Raw genomic sequence first — 27,713 nt, forward strand, 5'->3', positions numbered from 1 at the left:
ACTGGAAACACTCTGATAAACTCTCGCCTCAGAATGGCTGGGGAAGATAGCAAATCAAGTTTTCTCCGGAGGACATTGCTTTAGGCTTTTTTATGTCTTCCCTTTGTGACGAACCTTGTGTTTGTCTCGTTGCTCCTGGTCTAAAGCTCGTGCTTAAGCAGTTATGATCACTTACGTCGATGTTTGGAGAAAAGGAAGAGAATAAGTGTGGCGTGGGATGGATTTCACTCCCTGCTGAGCTGTGCTGATTTATTGCCCTGAGCAAAAGTGTTTCTTTTTTAATTACACTGCCGCAGTTTTAACAGATGATGTCAGACACTTTATTCTCATGTACACCAACAGCTGAATGTTTTTCCCTTGTGCAACTGATAGTCATTGTCTCCACTGGCAAGAAACCAACATTACAATGCGCATTTCTCCTACATCAAGCAATGTTAGGAGTCGATACTGCTAATTTCCTCAGCTCATGTAGAAGACTGTGTTGTTTCCCTTCCCTTATTATATTCGCCTGAGGGTGGCGCCAAATGAATAAATTGTGGCCAGCCTGCTTCCATTTTAGGCCATTCATTTTGCTACATGGCATGCATATCAACAAGTAAACTGTCAGAAGGCTACCTGTTACATCAGATTGTGCACATATATGCGTAAAAATCTGCAAAAGCATTGATTGTGTTGCAGGGAGGAGAAAAGGCAGTGCAGCCACGCGGGGACTTTTATTTTGTAGGGTGCAATTTTACCCCCATTTGAGTTGACCCACTTTGATGAGATCTCCTTAAAGTGTAAGAATCACTCAATTTCCTGGTAGGCAGCCCGGGCTATAATGCGATGCTGAGTGTGAAGTTGAAGCTGTGTGCTGTATGCGGTGGATGGGAGCCCCACCTCCTCCCACGCTCTGATGAGTAGAGAAAGAGAGAGGGAGAGAGGAGGAGAGGAGAGGGGAGCAACTAACCTACCCACAGTGTGTCACCACTTGCTCTCTGGAAATGCTTCAGATGGGCTCCTTGTTTTAGGACCGCTTACCTTTCTTGTTTTACCTCACAAAAATGACACCAGTGTTGCTGTTTTCCACACAACCAGTGCGTCCTTAGAGTACGCTCTCGGCTATACTTACACCAAGGGAAGCGCTCGAGAAAACTTGGACCGAAGGGATGCGCCAGCGAGTGCACATCTTGGCAGGGATCAGTTATTGAGGATTGGAAATGGCTCAGAGGAGGCTATCCCCGTGGATTGAGACTGTTCTGTCTTAAAATAATCTCACTCCAAGCGCGCAGAACTTAACATTTTCACGCACAAGACATCTGCTTCTGCTCCTCAAGATTGCAGGACGACGCTGGACGCATTCCTTTTCAATTCTAACGCGGAAAGTTGAATGGATTTTTAAGTTATTTTCATGTGGCGGAGGTTTGAGGGTTAGACACCTGCCTCTGGGATCACCGGTGGACGCATCAGTTGCGGACGGATTGGATACGCGTCAAGCGCGCATAGAGAAGTCTCTGGATCAGGTAATGACACGAGCACAAAAAAAAAAAAGATATGAGCAGGAAAGTTGCTGGCAATTTCCCTGGCATTGCAGGAGTGAGTGAAGTTTCTTGTGCGTACATTTCTGACTTGTCTGAAGTGGTGTCTGAGAACGCAGGCCAACGCGTAAATAGGCTGTTTATACAACAAGTTGTCTGCGGTGCACTTTCTAATCTCCAAGCCGATAAAGCAGCGGCTCGGTGTTACAGGTTGATCAGACACGGGGTGTACCAGAGCAGATATGTCACCCACTATAATCGCTATCGTCTGCGTGATTAATAAGACGATGCAATTAAAACACATCCGAGCAGACTTGGTGATCCAGCCTCCGCACATGCAGTGACTGATGGCATTCAGTCACTGAGCCTACATATCACTGCACTTCACATACAAACACCAGCATAGGCGTCAATCTGATGTGTACTGTCGATCGGCTAATTGCGTTTTATTACACCATTATGATCCTGTGAAGCAGAAAATGTGATCCATTTCTAGGCTATCATCACTCTCTCGCCATTTCTTTTCTACGAGCTGCAAACATCGTAATTGCCTCTATTAGTGGATCTTTATTTGAAGCTGTTTACTCACCAGTAACGATTTTTCCCCCTTTTGCGCAAATAATTCTAACGTATATCCTGCCATGAGAACTAATGGGCAGTTTTTTCTATATGGAGGGATTCGTGCATGTAATTAGAGGAGAGGAAGAAGAAGAAAAAGGAGGGGGAAATCTTTGAAAAAGCGCATCCGCACGGGGGTAATCTCCTCTGCTCTCCTCTGTGAGTCTGGGGTGTTGTTTCTCGCCACTCCAGCGACCACCAGGCACATTTTAATAGTCTGCTCCACATAGTGATGTCGGTCCAAGTTCCCACACATACTGGAGGCTATGAGGCCGGGGGAGCAGAGCACAACAAAGCAGGCCAGCTGCACCTCATGTCAGACAAAGTGTCTGTAAGACATAAAGATGATGAGTGTGATAATCTGAGGCAGATTATGGAGAGGGGATGTGAGCTGGAGTTGGGACAAAGTCTGATTTAATTGGTTCTGATGATAGCCCTTGTTGAAAAAATAGCGTCTAGATTCTGTGTGGCTGATTTTTATCCACGGTTGTGCAAAATGTAGAAAAAGATGCTGATAATGACCTAAATTTGGTGCTTTGAACTTTCCACCCTGTCCTCTCAGTAGCCAGAACCTCACAATTTAACCACCAGTGCTGCAATAAGAAAGCAATGCTTACTATAGTTAACAGGCTTCCTTACATGACAGCCAAGCTGCAAACTTTCAAGAGGGAACTAAAAAAAAAGCAGCAATCCGACTAACCTATACTGAGTCCAGCTCAGAGCATCATGAATATAAAGTATAAATGCTGCCACTGCGTTATCTCCCTTTGAATATCCTGGCAATGTGTGAATGCAGCCCTCTTTGATCTTACTGCATTTAATGGGATTTTCTGTGGTAGAAGTGACCCCACCATCAGTGTCCTTTATGTGTGCAGCAGCCCACATGAATAGCCAAATGAAACCCCCTAGTGTTCCCAAGCAAAGGCCAATGCTTTCTCATTACCAGTGGCCAACGGTTTACGGTCACAAGAGAAACATTCTGAAGTAAACTCCATGGCTGGATCAGCTGTAAGGAGACCTAAGCTGCGACAGTGGCCGTCATAAATCATGATGGTGGGAGGGTAATGGATTTTACCTGTTATACTAGCCAAAGGCGCACAGTCAGACAATATATCAAATCACATCGGTTGAGAAAATCATTAAATCACCTGTTATCTCTCCTCACTCCGGCAAAGCAGCGCAGAGGACGTCTTCGAGTAGAAATTCATGAGCTTGATTTGTAGCAAGTAACAGGTGGGGAAGCCAGGATCTGCTTTCCTCTGGATAATAATCTCAGCTACTGCAAAGAAATCAATCAGTGCTTTTGTATAAATAGGACACCATGTTAGTATAAAATCAAATATTTGATTCCGATACTCTAATGATCTGCTTTCCTAGACACAGCTCCTGACCCTCTGACATACAAGTAATTCACAATTATGCCTCAGTTGATTCCACGCTTGAGTCATCTCTGCTGGACCTGGTGAGCGGCCAACTTAAAGAGCAAGTGTCACCCAGTCAGTCACTGCGTTGACTCAGTGGGTCTGTCTCTATGGTAACCAGGACAGGCTCACATGCTCGGCAAAGCAATTATATTGCTCCTAATTTATTACATACCTTTTATTAATGAAGGATGACAACACTGGCATGAATCCAGTCAAAAAACCCTCACTCTGTGAAATTTCCACTGGTGTGTGAGGAATATGAGATGTTTTCTTATTTGAAAGAGGATTTTGTTTTCCTTTTCTAGATACTGAGAATACTTAAGGAAATATTACAAATTGTTTAATTTAAAAATATGTATTTGAAGGGATAAGATGATAATAGGTTGAATATTTTTGCCACCTAAGAGATTTAAAAATGATGAAAATCCTACATTCTCATTTTTTTAAAACTCGGGGTACATATCTGATATTTGTACTTTTTAATAGCAGCATTACAGATTTTCTTTTCAGTCTTCTTACTCTGATACTTTCTGTACTACTCTGTACTGATACCTATATCTATTATTAGTAATTCATGAGACTTATAGCATGAGACTTATGGAGGAAAATAAACAATTTCCCCATAGCTCTTTCAATTTGAGAAACCGCAATAAAGCAACACAGTAGAAACAGGAAAACAGGAAGTGATGCCCTATGCTCACTCTGTCAGTAGCACCCAGGATTAAGTGTTGATTGGCTAGTTCTCATGTGACATTCAGCCAATCAGGTTGTTTTGTTAACAGGACATTTGGTAAGACTATGGAGAGTGATGATAAAGATAGAGAGGAAGACACATTTTGCAGTGGGACCAAAGAAGCACACTTTTTGATTAAATAACTTTATCGATTATTTGTAAAATTAAATGCAGATATCGATAATCAGCTTCAATAATCAGCCAGGTCGATAATCCCCCTACCCCTAGTGTGTAGCACAATTTACTCACTATAAAGAGATTACAGTTTGATTAATATGAACGCTCCCCTAAAAAAGTAGAGACAAAATAAACTTAAAACTTGAAACTAAAAGCGTCATACAAGTAAATTCAACAATGTTTGGACTGTGATACAATTTTAAAAAAAAATCCTCCTTCTGTTTACCACCATGATGGATTTGAAGTAAAACAATAACGCTCAACTAAGGAGTAGACTCCAAGCTTAATTTAAGGTGTTTCACAAAAATATGGCATTTACCATTCAGAATTACAGCTATTTTATTCAGAGTGCCTTCATTGTCAAGGGATCAAAAGTTCTTTATTTTTTATTTAATTTTAAGTTTGTTGTGATTTTCTACTCTTTTGACAGTATTCATCAGCAGTACATTGTCTAAAGATGCTCAAATAACATCACTCACCTTTTAAAACTTTTCACCTGATATTTCATTATTGCTTCATGTGTGGGGCTTATGGTTTGTGAGGTAGCAACAAATATCTTTGAGTGCAGAAGTACAACAAACATCAACAGCACCCACCTGCAGAAAAATGTGAAAACAACATAACAAGCAGAATTTTTATCAACATTTATCCTAAAATACAGCATTTATGCATAAGTATAAGGGTGCTTGTGTGCACGTGTGGTTGAGAGACATTAAGAGACATGATGAACAATCAGACACCAGCCAGGATTTTATGTTGGTTTACTCAGTCGACAGCTAGATACATACATACTGTAGGTGACAGCCCTACGGTCCTCCCTGCTGAGAGTATAAACCATAGCATGTAGATAACATTATCATGTGATGATGGCATAATGAATACAAGGCAATGGTTTAAGCTTAAGATGCTCTGTAAAGACAGACGTTGTCTCTGTAAGCATAGTTCTAGGTATGTGTGATGTTCACGTTAACTTAAGTAGCAAACCTGTTGGCCCTGAGCCACATCAGTTTCCTAAGGTCTGTCTTCTGCAAGAAATGTATCACTGCCATAACCAACAAGGGTCCCTGATGTTAGAGACAAGAATCTATAGATACAACGGCTGTCAAGAGTATCCAGTTAATCGTGAATGATTAGGGTCCACATTAAGTGCACCATTTTTTAATTGCGATTAATCGCATGCTTTAATCCATGTTAGCATCTCCCTGCAGCACACAGTGATGTAAAATAAGTCCACCACTGCTCCTTAATGTCTCATTTCACTTAAAAAACTCAAAGTCATCAGAACCTTTTTACTGTTATATTATTTAATTCTCAGTCCATGACAAGTTCCTTTTTTCTGTTGTTAAATTCATGTTATAATATAATGAACTACCTCTAAAAGCAGGTCTGCACCCATACAGGAAGTCAATTACCCCTAGTGTAAGACAGAAGAAAAAAAATCTAAAATGACACCAAAGCATTTTGAAATACAAAGTGGAATTTAAAAATGCAATAAAAATGGTGCGATTAATCTAGATTAACTACAGAAATTCCGCGATTAATCATGATTAGAAATATAAATCTTTTGACAACCCTAATAGATACTAAATTATATATTAGCAGTTCATCACTTTTCTTTTAATCTTTTTCTATTTTTTATCTTGTTTTAGCCTTTTAAGTTTTTTTCTGTACTGATCATTTTGTTTTTTCCTTTAGTTTTAGCCTCTTGCAGATGTTTAGCAATTATAACTGCTTTACACGTTTATTTAACCTTTTCAATTCTAAGAATCACAAAAAATCTTAATTTGGTTCAAATACATATTTGCACTCCTGTCTCATGCATGCATGGATGGTGATTATGCATGGATTTATATTTATGTGTGAAGTTAAAAAAAGAAAAAGAAAAAGTGGTAGGCAAATATACTTGGGGGGCTGTATATATAACTGAATGCTCTAAACAAGTATCATCTATTCATGGGAAATACTATAATAATAAAAATTCCTATTAAGGAAGGACAGTACTTTTGGTGCAAAAGATTTCAGCAAAATGTGAAGCAGTTTTTGATTTGTTCAAATTAACAGTAAATGAAGAAGATCCTACAATGCAGGCATGACTATTGCAATGTAATGCATCATGCATCAGCATGCAAGTAACAGTCAGCTGGTGAGTTTGAGGATTTGCCACATAGACTGCATTAAAATAGTGGCCACATTTGCTGTAATGCCACCAGTTGACCTGTCAGTAAGACCTCCCATAGCTAAGCTGGACAAACAATGACAAGCTGCACAAGTTAATGCAATGGTTTTTATTCAGTTTTAATGATGATCTCTGGCTACAGTTTACACTGATGTCTGTTTGTTAAAGAACAAAAATAAGAAGTTGAACAGATGATATTATGAGCTGTACTACAAAGCTGGCAAAGCTGTAGTTGGTCATCATGTTAGCGGTGATTAGATAATGTATGGCAAAGTCTGCTGCAAGGTGATGTTAGATGTGGCGTCATGCATGAGCTTATGAATACTTGGCACTTTCTCAAAGTTAACTCTGCAAACTCTCTTTCCTTACCTTAGAGCAAATGTAGACATCCTTGTTGATACTTTACCTTGAGCTGACTGTGTGGTCTGCCACACTGCTTAATCCAAAGGAGACACTCTGCTGGTGTTTATGTGGGGTTTAGGAAACGGGATAAAATGCACTTCATTCTCTAACCTCTCAGGATTCCTTGTATCAGTGTTGCCTTTTTTCCATACACATCATTTGCCCATTTTTCTAAGCAATAATTGTATAAATTCCAATAAAACAACAGGAAAATTAACATTTCTTATGCTTTCTATAGAGCACAATGGGGTGGCTCTCAAAGCTGTAAGGAATATGATTGGCTTGTGGCATTGGAAGGCAGGTTTAGTGAAAGGTTGATTGGTTTGTGAAACCCCCTTCTGAAGCTTTGACATCAGCAATTTGTTGTTTCCATCTTGTTTTTCAGTTGGAACAAGAAGTCACGCAGGTGGATGAGAGGGGGAATACGCTGTTTTTGTCTCTGCTCTGGTTCACAGATCCCCATGGTAGCATCTGTCAGTCACAGACACATTTAAGTGTTTGCAAATTGGGCATAAAGCTGAAATGAAGACAGCTTAAAGCTCTCTCTCTCTCTCTCTCTCTCTCTTTCTCTCTCTCTCTCTCTCTCTCTCTCTCTCTATATATATATATATATATAATAGACAGTGCAGTATGGGATTTTAAAGGCAGCAGTTTTAAGACACTTCTACTGTTGATCCACTGTTCCACTGTTGCTCATGTTTAATTTGCAGTCTGGTTATCAAACTAGTATGGTTCCTCTTTTTTCAGAGGTCAATATCATGACTGCGTTCAGCCCGCCTGGCCTCATTAAGATAGAGAACGGTACTCCTCTGGTGAATGAGGCCGTCTGCCAACACTTTGCGACAGTAGGGTCAGCGATTAAAGATGTGCAGGAGTTAAAATCTTCTCTTGAAGGTTGGAGCCGGCTGGGCGGTGCATGGTGTGCGGGCTCCAGGTGAGACTCAATCAGAGCTTGCAGCTTGACTGATGTTGAGCTGCCAGTGAAGTCTTTCACCTTCTCCTCAGCGAGGAGCCGAGCAACAGCACTGGCACTGAGCCTTTGGGGAGAGGTGGAGGGATGGAGGATTGCGGGCGGTTGCTAGGAGGTATTTGGGATTTCGCTGTCATTCAGAATGGCATTGGAGGAAGAGAGTGGATCCATAAAGTATCAGTAAGAAGTGGGGAGGAAGCCACAATTGGAAGAGACTGATGAAAGTCAAGCTGTCTCTGTCTTTTTGTCTTTTGAAGTTGTTGCATCTATTTCAATATTCTGATTGTGAATATGCAACATTTTATGCTTTGTCCTCTTTTGCATATTTTGCCTCCAAAACAACAAAACCCTTCCATTTTTCTTTAATTATTTAAAGCCTACATGGTTTAAACAAACAAATATTTATCCCTTTTCCCTTTTCTGAGATTTTTGTGCTTGTAGAGGAAAAAAGCGTGAAGGTGTTAGAGAATTTTCCAGCTCTGAATGTCAATCACAACGCTCGCTCTGCATTTCAGTGAAACTTCAACATAAGTGACAGCAGACTCTCAGGTGACATGGTGGGCGGCAGCGAGAATTACTTTGTCTCTTCTCTTAGAGCAGCTCTCATCTATGGAGGTCACTGTCGGGTGAAGGGGTATGCTTGGATGAGCTTCTCCTGCAGGTTGGGACTCTGCACAGTGATGGCCTGGCTGAGCATGAGTCATGAAACGCTGACCCCTGGGTCTGTTCGTGTACTCAGACTCAGACAGTTTCTTTGGCCTCGTGGAAAGCCTTATCCTCGGTGTTCCTTAGGGTCTTTAAATCCATTTCCGAGCTGTTTTTCGCCTTGGCTGCATTTTTTAAGATCTTCACAGGAGATGAAACAAATAACAAACCCATCAGGCAGTTTTAGGCTGTCTTTGAAAGTCCACCTCCATACTGTGGTACAGACTGCCTTCAGTATTCCTCAATGCTGGAACCATCTGGACCATTGGATGATCACAGCGTGAGGCTTTGCACTGAACACTGCTTCACTGGTAGAGTTAAAGTTCTCCCCAGTCGGTCGGCACAAGCCTTGATTGTATTTGGAAAGATATTTCTTAAGAACATTTGTTGCTCCGGAGCGCCTCCATAAGTATCTGGCTCAGTGTGTTTGCGGGTTTGTGTGTTTATGCCGGCTGCCTTTTGCAGAATACAGTGCTTAAGGGAATTACAGCGTGAACCCTTCAGGCCGAGTAGAGCCCTAATAGCTCTTTGTAAAGTACAGTACTGCACTCATACAACTGGTATTACAGAAGGGGTCATCCAAACATTAGCCAGGTTTTACTCTTGCTGTGGTGCAGACTCCCCAAAGTAGCACAGCTATTTTTTAAGTAATGAAGGGTAATCACTGCACAATTGAAAATAAAAAGCCTGCAGTAATTCTCTCTGTAAAGCATGACCATGCTCCCATGCTATAGTTCTTCTCTTTTAGTTTTGATAGCTAAAAGTAAGGTTTCGACTTTAGCTGCCTCACACTTCCTGAAGATTTCAGTGGTCCAGTTCAAAAATCTGCCCCGCATGCTGGCATTCTTGTCGAGTTCACCTCAACAGAAATCAAGAACAAAAACAGCTTAATGTTTAATAAGAGTGGCCAGCCAGTGTTGAAATATGAAAGACACATTTTAACACACTTGAAGGACTAACTTCTTGTTCCTGTCTTTGATTTAGTGCTGAGTTATGTATCTGATCTGCCTGAATCAGCTTGTAGTCTTGTGGGTCTATCACACCATCTGGGATGGCAGATGATAACCAACTTTTTCATGTAAAAAGTGCTGAGATGCAGTAAATGTCACTCCTATTTGTGATCAGCACTTCTAATTTGTCCATTTTGCAGCTCAGGTGATGAATTTTGTTGAGACTTCGAGTAGTCCAGAGGTGAGAAATCCCACTAGACACTCATCTCTGAGTGCTTCAAGACGAGGAAAAAAGGGAATCTTTTGAGCGTTTTTATAAAATATTTGTAGGAGAGCTGAGGAATGTGAGATAAAAACCACAAAGACATGGTGTCAATAGTATTCAGGCGATGAGAGATTCTTACTGACTGATGGCAAAATGTGTATTTCGCAAACAGCATGAATTTTAATGTAAAAGTAAACAAAGAAAAAAAAGGGAGCACCGATTCACTGTGGCTGTCAGGCACGGTGCCATCTGGAAGACAGGCACGAGGCCAACTGGAAGACATTAAGTCATGAGTGTCATCAACCATAACAATCATGTCACTATCAAAGCACGCCGATTCATTCTGGAAGTGGCTGTAATAGTGTGTGTGGGGGGGGGGGCAGTTTCGATGAAAGGAAACACTATGGAATTAATTATGGTTTTCATTTTTAAAAGGCCAGTCTGGAAAGATGCATTTGCAAACTTAAATTGAACAGGGAAAATAGGGGGGAAAATTGGCACACTTTGTACCTTTTTGTGGGGAAAGGTTTCCCTCTGAGCAGGATTGCTTTTTATACCTTAAGGACCCACAATCATGCCCACCTGATGCCATCATATTCTATGTCTGTCACCAAAACATGAAACATTTTGCACTGTATGGAAAGTGTGGCTTTTAAGCTCTATTTCAGTTTTTGTTTCATGTCAGTAGGTCAAATAAAACAAGAAATATCATCATTTGAATTTGATATAAGAATTACTTTGACACAGAGGAGACAGTGCTCCAGAACTGGCACTGGTATTTATTTATTTTTTTTCATAATTTCAGCGTTTTATGCCATTTTTTTAAAAGGTAAAAGAAAATCCTTTCATTTTTACTGTCTGCTAATTATGAAGTCTGTAAAAATGCAGTCCATTTCATTTAATTCTCCCTGTAATTGTATATAAAGAATTTTACAGTTGGGCAGGTAAAATCTGAAAACAAACAAACAGCAAAAAACAAAAGGCCTGTGTATATATCTTAATATCTTAACTTAAAGTAAGGAGATGTATTTTTATATTATTTCTTTCAACAATGCGTCTTGGCAATAAATCTTATAATCCTTTTTATTTCCCTTTTAAATTTTGCTACATTTGCAAGGAGTATGCATTTGAAGGATGAGCAGCAGAGCTGAGTATGTTGGTTGCGCCCATGAAAAATTTGCCAAATCTCTGCCAACGCTAAACAGCTTATTTTGCTGTTGCTACTGACTCTTGTTTTGAGCTTTTGGTACCCCCAGGCGTTGACAATCAGGTGTCTGATTGGTAATCTCAATGCAGAGACATATTAACATGAGATTCTTCAGCCAGTGGCAATCCCATATCTCCAAAGTCACAGGGACTGAACACTATGACGGTGCTTGCCCTCACAGTGCAGGGTTTATAAGGGACTACCTCCAGAATTTGGGGGTGGAGAGGATGGAACGGCCTGCCAGCAGTCCTGACTTCAATCCCACTGAACACTTTAGGGATCAGCTTGGGCGTGCTGTTCGTGCCAGAGTGACCAATACAACCACATTGACTGCCCTGCTATAAATGCTGGCTGACAGTTGGGATGCCATCCCACAGCAGTGTGTGACCAGGCTGGTGAGCACCATGAGGAGGAGGTGCCAGGCTGTTTTGGCTGTGTATGGTTCTTCCACACACTATTGAGGCTCCTGTTTGTTAAATGATAAATTGTTCCACCAAACAAGTGTCAGTAGCTGGGTTTCCATTACAGTTTTTCGCAAAATTAAAGCGATATTTCTTAAATTTCGGTTAAGTACAATTGTGCTTTGAATGCATTTCCATTGAAGGGAGTTTTGGGCGTAGGCCTTGCAATTCTCGTAAAATCTCATCTCGCATGAATCCGCTGCAGGGAAGCTTGATGCTCAAAACCTGTTGTGTGTTGCTACGGTTTTGGTTACATCTACGGCGGTTGCTTTGATAATTTTGAACAAAAGACGAAGGCAATGGATGATAGTTCAGAGGTAAAGTCCGTATGCATGGCAAAAGCCACGTACGAGGGTAGAAGTATGATGTTAAGAAAAGTCTTGTCTCTTCTTCTGTCTACACGTACCGCGCCATGTTGTCTCGGATTGACTGGTCATGTGACACCGTATGTCACGTCACGTGACTTGTAAATGTGGAAAGTGTTTCCATTGCAGTTTTGCGATATATTTCTATATCGAAATGCCTGAAAAACCTCCTCATGAAAGCGTAAAAACTTTTTTTGCGATATTTTAGTTTTTTTTCAAAATTCAGGTGCTTCCGTTACCAGTTTTTTATTGCACTATTTTGATTTTGCACATTTCCAGGTGTAATAGAAACCCAGCTAGTGGCAGAATAAGCTGTTTGGCATTGGCGGAGAAGACTTGGCAAATTTTTCATGGGTGCAACCCACATACTCAGCTCTGCTGCTCATCCCACAAATGCATGCTTCTTACAAATGTTGCACCATTTAAAAAGGAAATATACAGGGTTTTATACAGTATAGGATTTATTGCTATGAAGCATTGTTACAACAAAGAAATATTCTACCAAACAAGTTTCCTTAATTTTTGTGCTAAGTTTATATTCTGTAAGAGTGCTCATTTTTAACTTGATATATGTAATTTAACTACTTTTATGTTAAAATTTATAAGATTTTCTTCATTTCTAACTCTTGAAATGACAACTTTATTATTTGTTGATATGCTGTATATGTTTTGTCAGTAAGAAAAAAAACCTGTTTTTTTCTGTCTTTTTGGAGGTCCTTTATCTAATACAGTAAGTTAAAGTTAAAAACTAGTTTTAATATCATAATATTGAGGTTGTGCCAAATAAAATGATATCAAACATAAGCATAGTGAATATTTTCTGAGTGCTTTATATTGTCAAAAGAGAAGTATTAACAAAATGGCAAAATAGAACCTTTTGGACTTCCAAGGGTTAAATTAACATTTCAGGGGTTTTTTCACCAATTTGAGTGATGATTCATGTTAGTATTTTTACAATTATATTTTCAGTGCGACCAGAGACAGCAATTCGAAACATTTTGTGTTTGATTCAGGGTGACCTTTACTTTCTAATTACGACACAAATAACGGTGTTCAGTTTCAGATGTATTAAATGTGTTTCTGAGTGCAGCCGCTGATTATGTTTTTTACTCCTGCCTGCCTGCCTGCCTCTTTTTTTTCCTGTTCTCATGAGCACACAGAGAGTGCGTACACTCTTCACGCCACATTGACTAAAGGCTCCCCCTGCAAATGTAAAAAAAAAAAAAAAGGGACACATCGATAACGGAGCAATTAGTGCATCAATAACCTGCACTTCCAATTTTAATGTATTCAAAAGGAATTGGATTTCTCATCGGATTTCTGTATATTTGTGTTTTGCTGTCTGGATTAATACTTTGCTCGTCTCTGGAATGTTGTTTTATGGGAGGGGATGCAGAATCGACTGTTTGCTCATACTTCTATCTTTCTCACCACCAAACAAACTGAGACTGCAATGATTCCTCTTTTTTTTTTCTCCTGATCCATTGCCAATACCAGACCTTGTACTTGCACTGCATTCTTTTATTCTCTCTTTTAGTTCTTTCAGACGATTTTATGCCTTTTCTGCAACACAATACTGTTCTTTAAAAGCCTGTGCAACTGCACAATACAGACATGTTAAAAAAGTTCATATTTTGAGCCATGATTCATCTTGTCTCGTCTGGCTAAAACCTGATCTATTTAAAAAAAAAAGTTACTTTCAGGGCCAGAAGCTATCAGTATATTGAGCTGGTACATCACTAACACCTGCTTAGCATAATAGGCTCTGTACACAACAGTCATTGAAAGCACTCACTGAAATTAGCACTGGATGATTAGTTTGTCGACACACACAAAAAAAAACGGGTAAAAATGTTGCCGTCACTAAGTTTTTCCAGAGCGCTGGACCTTGATACTTAACCTCAATGTCTGCTCTAATTTCAATTACTGACATAATTCAACACAGACCCACTCAGAGGAAATAATTACAGTATAAAATCATCGTTGCATGAGAAAAACTCTGAATTCTTTTTGCTGGAGGGAATGCAGATCAAAGAAGACACTCAAATAATAGGTCATAATTGCTGAGTTGAAAGGTTCAAAATCAAACATAATGATTATAGTGTTTGAGCTAGCCAGTAGCAATGCTAGAAATGTCTGCATTGTTGCACACTGCATGTGATCCTAATAGGCATGTTGCATAATCTGCATGCCCCATAACCTCACTGACCCTCTCTGTGCCGGCCCTTTCTTCTAAGAGGCCTCTGTGGTAACGACGCCATCAATTTAACAAGTTGGGAAAGAGACATCTTTTTTTCTGAGGTGTGTTTGATACCTCAGAGTCTCTTTCAAGCTACAATCCAGCTCAATGTCTTTTAGTGTAATACTAAAATAATGAGTCTCTTAGGCTGTGTTGTATATTACATTTCTATTTGATTAGAAAAATTCTGCGCTGGCTCTCAAGTCTGCTTTGTATGTAAGCTCACAAGACATCATTTCTTTTCCCCGTTTAAATTTTCTACATTGAATTTGTAAAAAGCTGGGACATTCATTAAAGCTATCACAGCTCTGGGACAGAAAGAAACCATGTTTGGATGTAGTTATGGTTTTAAAAAAGGCATCTTTCCCTGTTTTGTTGTTGTGTAGTAATTATATGATGCTTCTAGGCTTGCTGAAGGTTTTACTACAACTTACTGGCAAAACAATTAATTTTGACAGAAGTAGAGTATAATAGAAATAAACAATTTGTTTTCTTCCTCCTGACAAAGTGAGTCCCTGTGGTTGCAAGTTCTAGTTGATGTTAGTTCTATGATTTCCCTTTATAGCAACAATTACGTAATTTGTGGCTATTTTGGGACAGCTACTGGGCATTTTATAGCCAAATCTCATGAGTTTCAAAGGGAAACAATGGACCTCACTCACCAGCCGCTCTGAAGAAGAGATTTGTTCTTCAAACCAGATTCTGAAATTCACCAAATTTCCCTTACTTGTGATTTATTCTTATCTAAGAACAATCTAGAGCACTCTAATGAACATTTAAGTGCTGATAAGACAGGATAAATGTTTAATTTTGCACTCATCAGAACTCAAATGTGCTAAATAAAGAATGACACAATAAAAACACTTTATTTAATTCTATTTTTACTGCATTTTTTATCAATTTAACACTGCTGTATGATTGAATAATATGCAAAAATGCATGACTTAAATATGGTCAATTATTAATTTAAACATGCAGTGTTTGATGTTAGATGCAAAATGATTTAAATAAAAATCATTGATTTGATAAAAGCCTATCTTCCCACATTAGTATGTGTGCAACAACAGATCTTAATGTGTTTAAATGTGGTTCCATTTTTTTTTTCTAGAATCAGGTTTTATAATAAATGCATGAAGTATATAATTTGTGACAAAAACATCATCAAGTGATTTAATTCAGTTAATTTGTTTGTAGCATATATTCAGTATCCACAACTGGTGCTGAAAATAGAGTTGACTCTTCCTCTTGGTCTCATATGGAGCAGCACTACATCCACTCTACAGTTATGGTAGTGTTTCAGAGTGATTGTTTTTACACTTTATTTCAATTTAGACATCACTAATATCTTGCTTCTTCTTTCAAGCCTGCACCTTCTGTGTTTGCACACTGCCCTGCAGTCTCATGCCCTCAAATGGGAAAAAAAAGGTTGCTATGCTTTGCTAATTAGGAGAAACGTGCACATGCTTCCAGCTAGAGCTGCAAAATTGATTGTATTTTAACCACAATTATGATGTTTACCAACACAATCAAGGCAACACAATCATTGGCGATTATTCACATCTTAATGATGTTTTCCGTCCCTGAAAATACTCCATGTGGTCATCTATTTAAGAAACTTTTTAAAGATAGTCTACATTTTCTTGTTTGAATCTCATGTGATTATATATCAGCTCTGCAAATACTCTCTAATGCTAATATTTCATTGCATATCTGTTCAACACACCTCTCAGAATCAGAATCAGACTCAGCTTTGTTGGTCAAGTGTGTTTTTGCAACAAGGAATTTGACTCTGGTCAGCCTTGCTTTTAGTGTACAGGAATTCAACATTAAATAAAAAAATAAGTAAAATGAGAAAAGTAAAATTTAAGATGGAAATATGTAGAGGCTATTTTAGGTAGTATTTATAGTATCTGAAAGTCAGTTTGCATTGATAGTATGGTTGCAAGGTGTGCAAAGGGTGCAAGGATACTGAGTAGACATGATCGGATGCAGATTTACATGATGAGATTAGATTAGTTAGATACTTTACTGATCCTGAAGGAAATTCAAATTTCAGCTGTTCAAAATGAGGTAGATAAGATAATTTAAGATAGTCGATTAGTGCAATGGTCATATGAGGTGAGGTATTTTACCACAGAGAGCCTCCTTACGCTATTTAATTTATAATGAATGGATTAATTACTTGCAAAACTTGAATATAGTAAATAGATCAAATTAGTTAAGAGGGGTAAGTAGATTAATTAGTGCAAATATGTATATAAGATGAGGCATTTTACCACAGAGGGCCTTCTTACAGCATTTGAGTTACAGTAAATAGATTAATAACTTACAGCAGTTGAGGATGGTAAATATGTAGATTACATTGGTTTTTAAGTAGATTGATTAACGCATATATTCACATGAGGCGAGGCATTTTACCACAGAGAACCTTCATTTGGGTTAGGGTGAATATATTAATTACTTGTAGCATTTGTGTACAGCAGTGGTCCTCAACTGGTGGGTTGGGACTCAAAAGTGGGTTGCGAAGCCCTTTTCAGTGCGTCGCGGCTGTATGCCTGGGGAAAAAATGGCGCCAAATTGTCTATGAGACTCTATAAAACATGCATATTTTGTCCTTTTTCATTGTTTTATTTCTTCTTTTGTACTGTCTTTGGTCAAAGCTCTACTATTTTCATCAATTACATCTGACTGACCAAAAAGATCTCCTTGAGGAGTTGATTGGTCCCGTGGCTCAACCAGTTGAGAACCACCGGTGTACAGTAAATAGACTGAATCAGTTCTTAGTGTGGTACGTAGATTAATTAGTGCAAATATGCGTATGAGGTGAGGCTTTTTCCACAGTGAGCTTTCTTACAGAATTTAAAATACAGTAAAGCTGATTTTTCTCTGTTATTGACAGCACTCTTTAAAAAGAAAAAAAAAAAAAAAAAAACAGACACACACATTATATGCACCTCACACAGCCTCTGCTGCCTCTCCTTAAAGTGTTTACAGCTTCATTGGTATAGACACTAAAATAATACCACTTACATTTTAACAGTTTCACTCATGATTCCGTTATAACGTTATCCAAATAAGCTCAAACTTGTTCTCTTTTTCAGTTTCTTTCAACAGATATGCCAATCAATCAAGTTCTTTTGACTTTCAAAATAAGAGCATTTTCCAAGTACAGTAAAATATACTAGGCATAAGGCAGTATGTAAGACATATATTAAGTAAAAGCACAGCAAAGAACTGTGCTTGGTCATATGAAGCTAAAATACTAGGGACTATTTGATAAATTTCATTTTTGATGAGTATTAATAGTTTGCACTTGGTCTATTTCTTTGGCATTCATGCCTTACTTTATGTACTTTTCAGTACAAACATTGTGTAGCCTATCACTGGAGCCGCTGGTGTGTTTGAGGGCTGCTGTTGTGCCATTTGACAACATTTTAGGGCAAATATTATGGGCTAAGATTCCAGAGCAGATTTTTTTTTGTCTCAGTCTAGCTCTGGAAAGATGTTAGTAGTAGTATTAAAGAGTTTCAAAATTAGAAATATGTAATGAAATATCTCTTTTACATAAAAAAATATTTGTGATAAACAGTCCTGATTTCAATATTGATCAAGATAATTGTGATTATTATTTTTGCAAAATTGTGCAGCCCTATTTCCAGCTTATGAGCACCTGACATGATTTAACCTTTGAACAAATTTAAGAAAAATCCTAGGAAGATACTGATGAATGCATCCCACTGTTTTTAACAGATATTTTCTTTGTCTTTTTTACAGGCAGATCTTCTGATGACCCAATGGAACTGAATTTACGAGTAGTGCTGTTTTGGATCCTGGTGCTGCACTGTGGTTCTACTGAAGGCGGCATCCTGTACCGGGTCCAGGAGGAGCAGCCTCCAAACACCCTGATTGGTAGCCTGGCAGCAGACCAGGGCCTCCCTGATTCTGGTCATCTCTACAAGCTGGAGGTGGGCACCCCTTACCTTCGTGTCGATGGAAAGACCGGAGACATTTTCACCACGGAGATTCCCATTGACAGAGAGACACTCAGGGACTGTCGAACCTTGGCGAAAGGGAGGCCCTGCTACCTGGAGTTTGAAGTATCAGTGACAGATCTGATACAAAACCAGAGCCCACGACTCATTGAAGGACGCATTGAAGTGCAGGACATCAATGACAACACTCCACAGTTTCCCTCTTCTGTGCTCACCATCTCTGTCCCTGAAAACACCATCATGGGGGCGCTGTTCTCCATCCCCCTTGCTACAGACAGAGACTCAGACAGGAACGGTGTGGCTGATTATGCTCTGACAGCGGGACCAGATGCTGCAACCCTCTTTGGCTTACAGGTGGCTGAGGACAGGGGGGGAAAGCTCCCGCAGCTCATCGTCCTCGGAAACCTAGATCGTGAGTTAAAGGATTCTTATGATCTCACCATCAAGGCGGTAGACGGAGGAAACCCTCAGCGTTACAGCAGTGCTTTACTGAGGGTGGTTGTCACTGATGCCAATGACAATGCCCCCAAGTTTGAAAAGTCCACGTATGAGGCGGAAGTGTCTGAAAACAGTCCAGTGGGGCACTCTGTGCTGCAGGTAAGATTACAGCCAAGTATGCTTCCTTTTATGTGCTGTTTTTATATCAAATTGGCTTCTGAAGTGAAAAGATAAGCTGCAATCAACAGTGTTTGAACTACTGAATATGCTGTTTTGAATATTACATTCAGCAGTGAGTAAACACTACGATGCCTAGTTGATTTTCTAAGGTGTTTTAGCAAAATTACCCAGTGCGTCATGTTTGTGCAGTTTTTATATCCTCAGATATAATAAAGCTGCTTTATCAAGATGTTTTTGCAGAAATACCGTGTGCGTCATGTTTTGCTTATTTTTATTCTTCAGTCTTACTGAGCAAGTCTAAACCAACTATAAATACTTTTATTCTAGTATTGAGCTTTGAAATATTTACATGCTCTAACAACTGAACGTTCAGAATGTTACCTCTGAAGCAAAGCTCTGTGAATCCAAGGCCAAATTCAAATCTGGTCATCCCACTACTCCTCATGATGCTTAAATTTTTATATGAATTTTTGCAAGTTTCTTTCCACTCTTCTTACCCTTATGGGGATTTTTAACTAATACTACTAGTAAAAAAGCAACGCCATGCCTGTACAGGTAATTAAGCACCTTAATGCTTTTTTTGAGCTGCTTTTCTCGCTCTAATAGCGTCAGAAATACACACTGAATGAGTGTAGGAGTAAAATACTTTGTGTAGGATTTTCTCCACATACCGCTGGGAAATTGCCCCGGCTGTCACGGAAGACATATTTTACCATATGTTTTCATGTGAACCCTTTTGTGTAGCCTATTTTCTGGAATAAAAGGAAGGGTGAAAAAAGAGGAATAATAAGGCCAGTGATAAAACCATCAAAAGGAAAGAGGAAGGGCAATGATGGAAAAAGCGGCTCCCTTGCTGTGCTTTGAAGTGACACATCCGATGATTCATTTTTTCATCCATTGACCAATGGTGATGAGTGAAAATCTGGCCCGCGCTGGTCATTAGTTCTAACACAGAATTGTTGCACATAAAAGATGCCTTTAACCACAAATTTTCTTTTATTGTAGGTCAAAGCAAATGACTCCGACATGGGCCCAAATGGAGAAATTGAGTACACCCTTCACCAAGCAGTAGACCCAGTACCAAAACTCTTACGGATTGATCGCTCCACTGGCATTATATATGTTAAAGGACCACTGGACAGGGAGGAAATCAACAGCTTGTCCTTCTATGTAGTAGCGAGAGATAAGGGTCCCCAACCTAAAAACTCAAAGACTTTTGTAACCATTGAAGTGACTGACCAGAATGACAACGCTCCAGCAGTGGAGATCCGTGGGATTGGCCTTGTGACGCACAGCGAAGGAGTGGCTAACATCTCAGAGGACATGCCGGTTGGAACAGCCGTCGCCTTGGTGCAAGTGTCCGACAAGGACGAAGGGGAGAACGCGGTGGTCACTTGTGTAGTCGCAGGAGATGTGCCCTTCCAGCTCCGTCCAGCCAGCGACTCATCCAGTGACAACAAGAGGAAGTATTTCCTGCAGACCACCACTCCCCTCGACTTCGAAAGGGTAAGGGATTACCGAGTCGAGATTGTAGCTGTGGATTCTGGCAATCCGGCGCTATCGAGTACAAACTCTTTGAAGGTTCAGGTGACCGATGTGAACGATAACTCTCCAGTGTTCTCCCCGACATTGTTCGAGGTAGATTTTGCTGAAGAAAACCAACCAGGGGAAAAGGTCTTGGATGTTATAGCCTCAGATGCTGACAGTGGCACCAATGCAGAGCTCCTCTACAGTATCGTGGCAGACTCATCAATCAGAGGATTGTTTGAGATTGACCCAAATACAGGAGAGGTAAGAGCCAGAAGCCCCCTTGACCGTGAGCAAAAAGAAAGCTATGAGTTCAGAGTCACGGCAGCAGACAAAGGGTCACCAGTGCATAAAGGAACGGCGACTGTTGTAATAAAAGTTCTTGACCGCAATGACAATGACCCTAAGTTCATGCTTAGTGGCTACAGCTTTTCTGTGTTGGAAAACATGCCTCCCCTGAGTCCTGTTGGAATGGTGACAGTTCTGGATGTGGACAAAGGTGAAAATGCTCGTGTTCATCTCTCTGTAGAGCCTGATGGAGGGAAGTTTGTAGTTCAAAATGGCACAGGCACCATTCTTTCAAGCATCTCATTTGACAGGGAGAAAGAAAGCAGCTATACTTTCCGTCTTAAAGCAGTGGATGGAGGGGAACCACCCCGGTCTTCATATGTTGGCGTCACCATCAACGTACTGGATGAAAATGACAATGACCCTGTCGTCACCAAGCCCTCCAATTCTTCCTACAGGCGCCTGTCACCTTTAGCTTCCCCTGACAGCCATGTTGAGATAGTAGAGGCTGAAGACCTGGACAGTGGGCCTAATGCAGAGCTGGTGTTCAGTATAGCTGGTGGAAATCCTTACCAATTATTTCGCATCTCCCCATCCAGTGGGGAAATCACTCTAGCAAAAGAGATGACCCGGAAACATGGTGGACTACATCGCCTAGTAGTGCGAGTTAGTGACAGGGGGAAGCCTGCACGTCATGCCACTGCCCTGGTCCACATCTACGTCAATGAAACCATTTCAAATGTCAGCTTAGTGGAAGCTCTAGTTGGACACAGCCTTTACACTCCACTGGACAGGGACATTGCTGGTGATCCTGACAATGGCTTCGCTGCCCAACGTAGTAACATTTTATTTGGAAGTCTGGCTGGTGTGGCGGGTGTTGTCATGCTGATCTTGGTGGTGGTATTCATACGACACCGCATCCAGAGGGAAACAAAGAGTGGGTATCAAGCTGGCAAGAAGGAAACAAAAGACTTATATGCACCCAAGCAGGCACCAAAGAATGCCAAAGGCAAACGAGGAAGGAAAGGGAAACCCCAGAAGTCCCCAAAACCTCTGGGCGAAGAGGAGGAGGTCAGTCTTCAAAAGAGCCTCAAGTTCAATCTAGATGGTGTCAACGATAGCCCCAGGATACATCTGCCCTTAACATATTCACCAGGAAGTCCTGATATAGGCAGGCACTACCGCTCTAATTCCCCCTTACCCTCAATCCAGCTGCAGGCCCAATCTCCCTCAGCCTCACAGAAGCATCAGGCTGTTCAGGACCTTCCTGCTGCCAACACCTTTGTAGGAACAGGGGGGGATGACAACTCTACCGGCTCAGACCAGTACTCAGATTACAGCTACAAGACCAGCCAACCCAAGTACAACAACAAACAGGTAAGGGCATGCATCCTAAATGTTCTGTATGTCCAGAGGCTCTGTTTGAGGTTGGTCTGTCACTTTGTCCAAAGATATGAAGGAGAGGTAATTCAATTTTAGAAATCATAGTTTTCTCACCAATAACTTGAGATTTTTTTCTTTCAATTCCTTTTATACCTTTTAAAAATTGAGATATACTGTTCCTCTGTGGGTTGACTAAATCCCGGCTGCAACTCTGAGTTTTCTGGTGGTCAGGTAGACACCATTCATATGCTCTGGGAATGATACAGTAATGATATTAGAGTCTTTCTCCGGAATATCCTATATCAATTATCTCTTTCATTATTAACTGCTGTCTCAGTGTTTGTTTAGCTCCTGTGTTACTTCTCTGGAGGGTGAAATTGGATATAAGAAAGCAAGCTGTTCAAAAGAAAAGACTACTTCAAGTACGCATTCAAGTGTGCACTCCGAGAAAGCGTTAGACGCTACTTCATATTTGTTTTTCTATCATCAGTTTGGCAGCGGAGTTGAGCAGGGAAGGTCCATTTCTCAATGATTCATTTCTGCTCCTCTGCCTGACCTCTAGTGCACTGATCTCTGCAGGTCACTTGCTCTTATCTCCCTGCTCCTTATGCTCTTATCTCCTCTTATCTCTACAACATTTGGCAAGGCTTGAATCGCCATGGAAACAGAAATATTAATAGACCCAGAGGGGGATTACGAATGGAAAAATTGTAGAGTCTGGGGATAGAAAGCTTGTGTGTCTCTAGGTTTCTGTGTCATATGCGAGTGTGTCTTGGACTCAACAAGTGTAGATGTGTACAGTGCTGTGAAAAATCATTTGCATCCTTCCTGTTTCTTTTTTTATATATGTGGTGTTTTGTCACACCTAAATGTTTCACAACTTCAAGAAAATTTTAATATTAAACACAGATAACCTGAGCAAATACAAAATGCAGTTTTTAAACAATGATTTCATTCACTAAGGGAAAAAAAAACACCTAAACCTACCTGGACTTATATGAAAAAGTAAACCAAAAATAATAACTAGTTGTGCCACACTTGGAGGCAACATTTGCAAGAAAGCATCTGCGATAACTGTCAATTAGTCTTTCATATCACTGTGGAGGAATTTTGGCCCACTCTTCTTTGCAGAATTGATGGGTCATTCAAAGATATCTCAATCAGATTTAAGTCTGGACTTTAACTAGGCCACTCAGAAACCTTTGTTTTATTTTTTTTTTAGCCATTCACAAGTGGACTTGCTGGTGTTTTTCATGTTATTTTCCTGCTCCATAACCTGGGTGTGCTTGAGCTTGAGCAATCACAGCAAATCTTCCAGGTTCTGATGCAGTAAAGCAGCCCCAGACCATCACATTACCACCACCATGTTTGACTGTTGTTAAGGTGTTCTTTTTTGAAATGCTTCCAAAACATTCAACTTTTGTCTTGTGGGTCTGCAGTATATTTTCCCAAAAGTCTTGGGGATCATCAACATGTTTTTGACAACTGTGAGATGAGACTTTGTGTTCTTTTTGGTCAGCAGTGGTTTTGGACTTAGAACGCCATTTTGCCCATTCTCTTTCTTATTGTTGAATCATGAATTCTTACCCTAAGTCAAGTGAGGCCTGCATGTCTTTAGATGTTGCTCTGGGTTATTTTGCGACCTCTTGGATGAGTCGCTGATGCGCTCTTGGAGTAATTTTGGCGGATCCGCCACTCCTGAGAAAGTTCACCACTGTTCCAAGTTTTCTCCATTTGTGGATAATGGCTCTCACCATGTCCCAAAGCCTTAGAAATGGCTTTGCAGCCCTTTCCAGACTGATAGATGTGATTTTGTTTCTCATTGTTTGAAGTGTCTTTAGATTGCAGCATAATGTGTTTCTTTTGAGATATTGTAGTCTACTTCACTTTGTTAGAAAGGTTCTATTAAAGTGGTTTCTTGATTCAGCGAGGCTGGCAGTAATCACGTCTGGATGTGGGGAGTGGCACTATTGATTAATTAATTCACATAGGGCTAGGAAGGTTTTGATGGCTTCTTTCCCCTTAATAAATGAAATCATCATTAAAAAACTGCTTTTTGTATTAACCGAGGTTATCCTTGTGAAATATTAAAATTTGTTTGATGATGTGAAACATCTAAGTGTGGCAAATATGCAAGAATATAAGGATGCTATACTGTATTTTGTGTATATGTTCAGGGAAGATCATGCAGACTATTTTTATAGTTTAGCATTGCATAAATCCATATATTCCCATCAGTTTACAGGAGCTATAGATGGACAACTGAAATGCATCTCTCTTTTTCTTGCCACTACTCTACCAAGCTTTCTACGTGAAGACAAAAATAAACAACTTCATATCTTGGGGATATAAACAGTATCAGGTAACTTCAAAGAGATACTATATCCAAAGACAACCGACTACAAGGGCATTCCTTCAGCAACAAAGCAGTGCATCCATGATTGGCAGCTTAACATGTCTGTTACATCTTCCTGCCTCTGGTTTTACAGAGTGATAACTGATGCATCTGTGAATCAAACAAAAAAATGACAAGCTTTAACAATGCATTATAGACGCTACCACAGAGGTTTATAAATCCAGCCATACTTTTTTTATTGGAAATATTTGACATTGATGTATGCAATTTATTTCATCTGAGATGAGCTGACGTCGGCTTTAAAGAAGCTTCCATATATCAGATCCCAGTGTCATACATACAAAACAGTTTGACATTCTCCACGGCTTTGCAGATAAAGTTTGCCACACAAGAAAAAAAAAAAAAAATTAACAAAAATAGAAGCGAAAATATGCCACTGACTTCTGAACATGTGTAGGTGACACATTTTCTGTGGAGATATCATCAGAGCCAGTATCACAGTTGGCTGGTTGGTAGTTTCAGCAGATGCTAGCTGACAGCTTAGGTGATCACAAGCCTTTTTTTGGGAGGAGTCACGTTAGAGAACAGTCGCCACTGTCTCCTTGATGGACAACATAAGGGACCAAAATGACTGCAAGCCACGGGGTGTGTCTGGGTATTTGTGTGTAGTGCCAATCTCGGGGTGTGTGCACAGATTTGCTGCTAAGTAAAAGAGTGTTAATTGTAACTACGGCACAGATGTAAGCTCTCAGCACTTGACAGCGTTTTCAGTTACTCGATATGATAACATAAATGGGTATGAGACGGGACTCAAGTGATTGACAGACTGTAAAAACATAGACAGATGTTGAAACTCATGTGACATACCTCAGCAGATGTTGTCTCATGTATGGCATCCCCTCTCACATCAGGAAGAACAGATTGACCAAAATATATAATTAAACTAACTGCCAAGTGATGTGGCAGATGTAGAGTGGTGCCCTTGCTTTAATTAACTCTGCAACACCCGACAATGGCTTTTTATGGAGAACTTGGTTGTGTGTCAAGGTTTATACCTAAAGTCTTCATAATATGACTTAGAGTTATGGTAGAAAAAAAGCACATAATGTAATAATCATTGTTAGTAAAGATTGTTTGTTACAGGGTTGTAACACAAACAATTTAGCTCTGTATCTATACGCAGCAGTATCACTCTTTTTTCTCCAAGTCCCTCAGGGTTTAATTAGAAGTCTTTTAATAATGAACAGACTTCTATTATTGGGTGAGCCAATGTTCAACAAAGCAAAACAGTCTGATCTGGCAGCTGTAAAAAGTCTTGTGTGTTATGTCGGGGGGTCATGGACTTTCCAAGCACCAGGCATTGATTTTGAGTACATGTTGAGAGCATGAGGACTTTTTTCTAATTACTAACTACTTTAAAAGCCTTTTGGGGTCAATCTGCATTCTATTAGGTTCAGGGTAAGTGTTGCTGTCAGATAAGTGCTCATTTAAGACTCAAAAGAGACCACAAGGTCTACATGACCTTTGCTAAATGTGTTTGCAAATGTATGCATGTTGCAAAAAGCGTCTATTTGGTTGTGGACAAGCAGGGATTTTCAGTATGTGGAGACAATTTCACAACAGCTGCACACGGTGACAACCATATAGCAGACAATAGTTTATGGATGTAACACTGCTGCAGTATGCCAAGATGCACCATCTTTACTTAATGTATATTGCACACAGTTATTGATTGCTCTATTAAATTATATCTAATTCATCTATGAATATTTTTATATTTAAGTAATAGATCCGCCTGTAACTGCTGGCCTTGAGAAAAGCAGAGGCTGAATGCTAGAATAAGGAGATACTTAAAGAAATTTGCATCTTCAGGATGCCAAAACCCAAACAGATGTTTCTGATGTCCTAATTTGATCACAGCATAATCTTTGCATGTGCCAGCTATATGCACAAAACAATATTTGTTTTGTTTCCTACTCTAGAATCTAGTACTCCTACCATTTCAGAAACATTTTGATCCTCTCCCAAGACTCTGTAGAGAATTTTCCAGCACTCTAATTGATTTAGATTAACCCACTTTGGCTCTGAATTCCTGAAATGCAGTTTCTGGGATGTGGCATATTGCAACAGACACACAGCCTTTAAACACAGTCAGAGCCAAAAAAATAAATAAATAAATAAATAAAAATAAATCACATTCCCTCTAAGAAAAATGCAAAATAAATCCTAAAATGTTTGCTCCAGAAAGCAGAGCAAGATGAACCACAGAATGATAGGAATAGACTTCGACATGTGAAACTGTGAGCCTCAGTTGTAACTCTGCTTATAGTCTGCAAATGACCAAAAATACAACAATCAGGATCTGGGCCCACTGTGACATTACAGTGGAAGTCATTATAATGATACCTGCCCCTCACCTAGAATCTTGACCCATAGATCTCCGCCCACAGCCATGCACATACCTCTTCTTGTACTGGAACATACTACAGCAGTAAGGGATTGGGTGAGAAAGACTGCATTTGCATTTTAAAGAGTTTAAGACCAAGCAATCTGGTAAAAGCTGTTTACCCATAAAGGGTGTATAAGCCATTCTGCAGCTTTTTTGGATATTTTGTTTTTCTTTTTAATTTTTTTTTTTTTTTGGCTAAAAATATACATTTTGGAGGGTACATTTTTTCAATAGAATTTTGATATTTTAATATCAGAACGTGAAATGGGCCAATAATAAGCTCCAAACACTTTTTGTATACATTCAGGCTGTTTGAGACAATAAATGCTCCATTAAGATTGATTTTAACAAATGATTTTTGATCCCCTAACCATCACAATAAAACAAGCATTTTATGATATTAAGTATTCATTCTGGTGTCATTGCTCCAAATTTGCGTTTTTACTGTGTGTCACCAAAATTGGGCCGTTTGCAGGGGAATTTGAATTGTTTTTCTCCTGGTTACCTAAAGGGGCACTATTATAACAATTTATTATAATCTTAAATTAGAAGATAACAATGCATAAAAATAAAAACTATTGCTTATTCTTAATATATTCAGTGATATAAAACCCAATTTGCATGTACAATATAAAAAAGGTCTGTATTGGCAAGAATCTGTTGATAAACAGATGATATGGGGTGCTGATACAATATATTGCAATACTATGAGCATGGCGATATATTGCAGTTTTTTGTATGTCTGTACTTAATTTCAAGATGTTTGTGGTGGGAGATGATGGAAGACAAGCTGGTCCTCATGCTCATTTTTAAGGACTGATGGTCACTAAGATGACACAGGTCCTTGCAAATAAAACAGTACTGACTGTGTAATTATGGTTGCATGAGTAG

The 27,713-nt window shown here is 39.7% G+C and overlaps 1 protein-coding gene across 1 annotated transcript in view; it reads left to right on the plus strand.

The window, feature by feature from the left end:
- Positions 1-985: 985 nt before the first annotated feature.
- Positions 986-27,713, plus strand: part of pcdh1a (protocadherin 1a) — a 171,553-nt gene continuing 144,825 nt past the window's right edge. Inside the window, exons 1-3 of the mRNA XM_041800591.1 lie at positions 986-1,502; positions 17,984-18,798; positions 19,825-22,011. Of these exons, the coding sequence (XP_041656525.1) occupies positions 18,004-18,798; positions 19,825-22,011 (2,982 nt within the window). The 5' untranslated portion in view covers positions 986-1,502; positions 17,984-18,003. The remainder of the gene's footprint in view (positions 1,503-17,983; positions 18,799-19,824; positions 22,012-27,713) is intronic.

This window comes from Cheilinus undulatus, linkage group 12 (genome assembly GCF_018320785.1).
Source record: "Cheilinus undulatus linkage group 12, ASM1832078v1, whole genome shotgun sequence".
Taxonomy (NCBI): Eukaryota; Metazoa; Chordata; class Actinopteri; order Labriformes; family Labridae; genus Cheilinus; species Cheilinus undulatus.